This window comes from Odontesthes bonariensis, chromosome 3, assembly GCF_027942865.1.
Source record: "Odontesthes bonariensis isolate fOdoBon6 chromosome 3, fOdoBon6.hap1, whole genome shotgun sequence".
NCBI classification, from domain to species: Eukaryota; Metazoa; Chordata; class Actinopteri; order Atheriniformes; family Atherinopsidae; genus Odontesthes; species Odontesthes bonariensis.
Window position 1 is genome coordinate 2,557,281 of NC_134508.1, and position 4,622 is coordinate 2,561,902.

The 4,622-nt window shown below is 46.4% G+C and overlaps 1 protein-coding gene across 1 annotated transcript; it reads right to left on the reverse strand.

Moving 5' to 3' along the window:
* Positions 1-241: 241 nt before the first annotated feature.
* LOC142377639 (nuclear factor 7, brain-like) lies at positions 242-1,624 on the reverse strand. Its single transcript, XM_075461947.1, has one exon. It carries the CDS (start codon positions 1,622-1,624, stop codon positions 242-244), a length of 1,383 nt encoding a protein of 460 aa, XP_075318062.1.
* Between the last annotated feature and the right edge of the window lie 2,998 nt (positions 1,625-4,622).

A 4,622-nucleotide genomic window follows, 5' to 3' on the forward strand; every position in this document is an offset into this window, starting at 1 on the left:
GCCGCTGCCACAGCAAAACTAAACTTCAGGTCATCGACTTCATGTGACGTTTCATCAGTACAGATTATTAAGCAGATATGAAGCTGATCAAACTGAACTGATCAGAGTTTAAAGCCAAACAGCAGCTCTGCTGACAGATCAGATCAATACATCTAAAATGTTCCTGTTTGAAGATGGAAACACTGAGTTTCACACAGATCAATAAAGTCTCATGTGAACTGTGTTCTTCATCCTGAACACATCAGATCTGTTCCACCGTCACTGAGACCTTCAGAGGTAACATCTTAGCTTTAGTATCAGTGTTAATATATGGAAACATCTTCTCAGTGAAAGTGTGTGTGAAGGTGTGTATGTGTGCGTTTGTAACAAGATCAGAGAACGTCAGCTTTCCTTTGTTCCAGTCCAGTTTCACTCTGATCCTCCGGAGCTTCTTTGGTACTGACAGAAAAGTGAGTTCACCTGGTGGTGACCATGCCGAGTATTTACCTTTATAGAGCACAATCATCCACAATCCAGTCAATATGTCTCCCTTCCTCTCAGCAGACTCTGCTTTCACACCAAGTGTCCAGACTGTACTGTCTCCAACCTCGACATCCCAGCTGTGAGTCCCTGAGTTAAAGCCCTCAGAACTCAGAACAGATCTGTGATAAACAAACCTCTCTGGATTATCAGGAAGGTTCTGTTCCTCTCCTACACTCACAGCGGTCAGATCCTCAGACAGGATGAGCTCTGGACCAGCAGTGTTTGGGTCCATAATGAGAGGAGTGTATTGGACCATGTCCTTCATCTTGTTCCAGATGTTGAAGGCCAGGTTGCCCAGGTGTTTGGCCTGGTCTATCAGAGCTCCTGCAGGCAGCTGTGGATCATCCAGCAGGGGGCAGCGCTGGACTCTTTCCACTGCAGCCTTGTAGTGGTTCAGGAATGAGACGCCTTCAGCTCTCAGCTCCTCCTCTGTGGCTCTGACTGTGTCTGAAAGAGCTGCCATCTCTCTGCTCAGAGCCTCCATCTTCTCCTTCATCATCCCACTCTTCTGCTGCTCTTCCTCCCTCAGTGCAGCCAGCCTGGCCTCCTCTTCCTCTGCTAAAAACTGCTGAAGCTTCTTAAACTGCTCCTTAATCTGCCTCTCTGTGTGTCGGGCCTGGACCTTAATGTGTTCTGCTGTCTGATCAAACTTCTCTGTAACTTTCTTCTGGAGCTCCAGTTTCTCCTTTAAGGGTTCCAGAGATTTCTGAAGTTCCTTCTTGTGTTGCTGTGCAGCTTCATCGATGGGTCTGAATCTGTGGTTGGAGTGTTTTTCTGAATCTCTGCAGATGTGACAAACCGGCTGCTGATGGTCCAGACAGAAGAGTTTGAGTTTCTCAGAGTGCAGACTGCAGAGAGCCTCTGAAGCTCTGTGATCTCTGTCCTGTACGAAGGACTCACACAGATTCTTCAACGCCAGGTTACAGAGTGGTTCTGTCACAGATATTTCCCTACAAACTGGACACCGCTGTGTTGGGTTCTCCTTCCACCAGCTCCTCAGACAGTCTCTACAGAAGCTGTGGCTACATGACAGAACAACAGGATCTCTGTAGATGTCATGACAGACCGAACAGCAGAAATCTTTCTCTGATCTGGAAGCCATTTAGTCTGTGAGTGAAGCTGAAAACAGCAGACAGAATACAGTCAGCCATGGCTCCCCTCCCAGCTCTACTGACTTCATCAAACTGACTGTTTGTGGTGTTTTTGGTCAAACTCACCTTCAGTGTGTGGAGTGTGAGCAGCTTGAAGTTTCCACTTCTCTCTCCTGCAGCTGGACTCGCTCAGAGGAAGCTGTGAGTTTGGTCTGAAGGTGAATCTGATCGTCTGTGTGTCTCTCTGTAGTGAAGAAGAATCTCTGACTGTTCCTGCTCCGTCTCAGGTGAGTCGGGTGGAGCTTAAACCTGTTAGACCTGCTGCCTCACCTGTAACTAAGGTGTGTTTCATTCCAGAGAGGGAAACCTGCCAGCAGCTCTGGAAGTTAATGATCAGCAGGTTTTATATTTTTATCTGCACAGTTCAGAACAACAAACATTAAGAAGGCTGTAACATAAAGATTTACTCATTCACCTATTTTTTTCCTTGTCCTTCTTCCCACTTCCTTTCAAGGTAAACAGAAGAAACTTGTGCTAAAGAAAAAAAAAGTAAATAAATAAAAAAGGACCAGACTCAGTGAATAATATAGACTATAATATAGACCAGTGAGCAGTGCTGACCAACATATCATTGGGGTCATCAGGTGGGAACCTCCTTTCATCAGTGTTTCGTCGAACATCCAGGAGGCTAGACAGTGACCACTGGCGTCCCAGAGTCACCCCCCTTATGCCAGCCATCACTGCTCCTCACACCACAACAACCATCTTTTACAGCCACAATCTACCCCAGCCTCTCACAACTGCCCACCAGTCACAGCGGGAAGGGGATGCAAACCCTGGTTCTGGTAGGGGATAATGAAAGTGCCAGAGGTGGAGGCAGGACAAGACACACTAGCAGATTCAGCAGACAAACTCACCTAAACAGTCCTATAATCACTAAAAATGCCAGCAAAAACTAAGCCATACAACTCAATCAAAGCCAACTCACCCAAAATGGCCGCCTGGTTTTAAAAGGCTCACATGGGCCAAACCCTCCACTTAAATATCTTGAACTACTTCTGTGCTTCTTCAAAGAGTCTGTTTACCCTAAGTGCTCCCCCTGCTGGGCCCACAGCTGCTATTACTTCTTCTAATCCAAATCCACTGACTGGACTTTACTGCCTCATCTGACACTTCCTTCACTATTTTCCTCACACTCTGTCCAGTTACACCCAGCTCCCTCAACAATGAGACAACAGACTTTGCAACAAATCCTCTACATCCTACTTCCACTGAACATATCCTAACCTTCCATCCTCGCTGCTCTGCTTCTGCCCCCAACTCTACATACCTAATAGCCTGATAAACCAGCCTAAATGGATTGGATGTCTAATTTAGTCTGGCACCGATCAATGGATACAACGGAACATTGTTGATGAGCACAACCCGTTGTCTTTCACACCGCGTCTGTGCCTATAGGCCAACGCTCTGACCAATCAGCGCAACTAACTGTGACGTAGTAAGCGCGACAGAAAGCTTTGGTGGGAGGGGACTCTTCCAAAACTGATGCCAAGCACATACTCTATAATAGGACAGATACGCCACTCACGGTGCATTTCCGGTTTCCAACGAGGCGATTTTGGTTGCAGTTCCACCCTCTTTCCACGTGGGGCGCCCAATTTTGGAGACCAGAATGAATGGAGTCCTATGGAGCTATACGCCCTTTCGTGCCCTTATCTCAAGATATAATTTTTTCTCTAGTAATTCGAATGTTGTTTTCGAAAAAGGGTGTTTAGAAAATACCCATGGCTGAGTTTTAGATTTTTAGAGCCACTCATTTGCTTAAAAAAAGGATTTGAAGTGTATATGACGTCATACATAGCTGGTCGACCAGCTGTCATTAGCACAATGCTAGCGCGTTGTGGACAACAAGAAGCCAACCAGTAAGAAATCAAAGCGATATATGTACTCGTTCAGTAGATTTTTTACTTGAAACCCATGTTGAGCTCTCAGAAACTACATTCAAATCTGAGCGCTCTTGAGGAGACTTAGGTGAAACTGACCATTTGTAGCATCTAGCTCCATAGGGCCCCATTCATTCTGGTCTCCACCGACGCTCCCAGTGGAATTCTGGTGGAACTGCAGCCAAAAAGCCGGTACAATGGGGCTTAATACAGAGTGGCAAGGCTGTTCGTTATAATGGCTGTGTGCCAAGGCTGAATCAAACGAGCACTGTTCCATTGCCGCCGCCATCTTTCTTGTTGTGCTTTCGCTTGTCTATGTTCGCTTCCACTGCCCAACGTCGCACTGCTCTGTCGTCACTCCCTCAAAACCCCGCACCAGAACCCTCTGGCCCGCCCGCGTTGATTCAAAACACATCTCTGCGTTGTGATTGGTTTAGTTGCCATCTGCCAGATTCAGGGCAGTATTTTCAAAATGACAAGTGGATCGAGGCCAGACCCAACCGCAGGCAAAACATTTTGCCGTCCAGCAGTTGGCGCTGGTTTTCCAGGCTACATACCTAAGCTTTTTCCTTTCATATGCTTCTGATACTAATTCCTCCCAAGGAACCGTCAGCTCTATGAAATAGACTCTCATTCTACTCCTAGACCACAAGACTATATCAGGCCTTGGATTTGTAGAGGCTATCTCCTGGGGAACAACAAGCTTAATTCCTAAATCTGCCTGCATCTCCCAATCACAAGCATCCTCCAAGCTGCCGTGCCTCCTTATCGTCTTATTGACTTTCTCCCCCTCTTGAACAAACTGAATTGCAACTCTCTTCACTTTAGACCCTCCTAAGTTTACCTGCCTTCGTTTATCTTCAATACCTGCAGCTAAGCTTCTTAATACTTGGTCATGTCGCCATGGATACCGGCCTTGTGACAGACTAACCTTACAACCTGACAAAATATGCCTTAGAGTTGCAGTACCTGAACATAATTAACATAACGGGTCTCCATTTACTCAGAGTTTTAGGTTCTGGGGAGTTGGCAATACATCACATGTTGCCCCTATCAAAAATCTAAT

Bases quoted from the DNA above. Each gene is read 5' to 3' on its own strand.
- LOC142377639 (XM_075461947.1), bottom strand. From the start codon at position 1,624: ATGGCTTCCAGATCAGAGAAAGATTTCTGCTGTTCGGTCTGTCATGAC.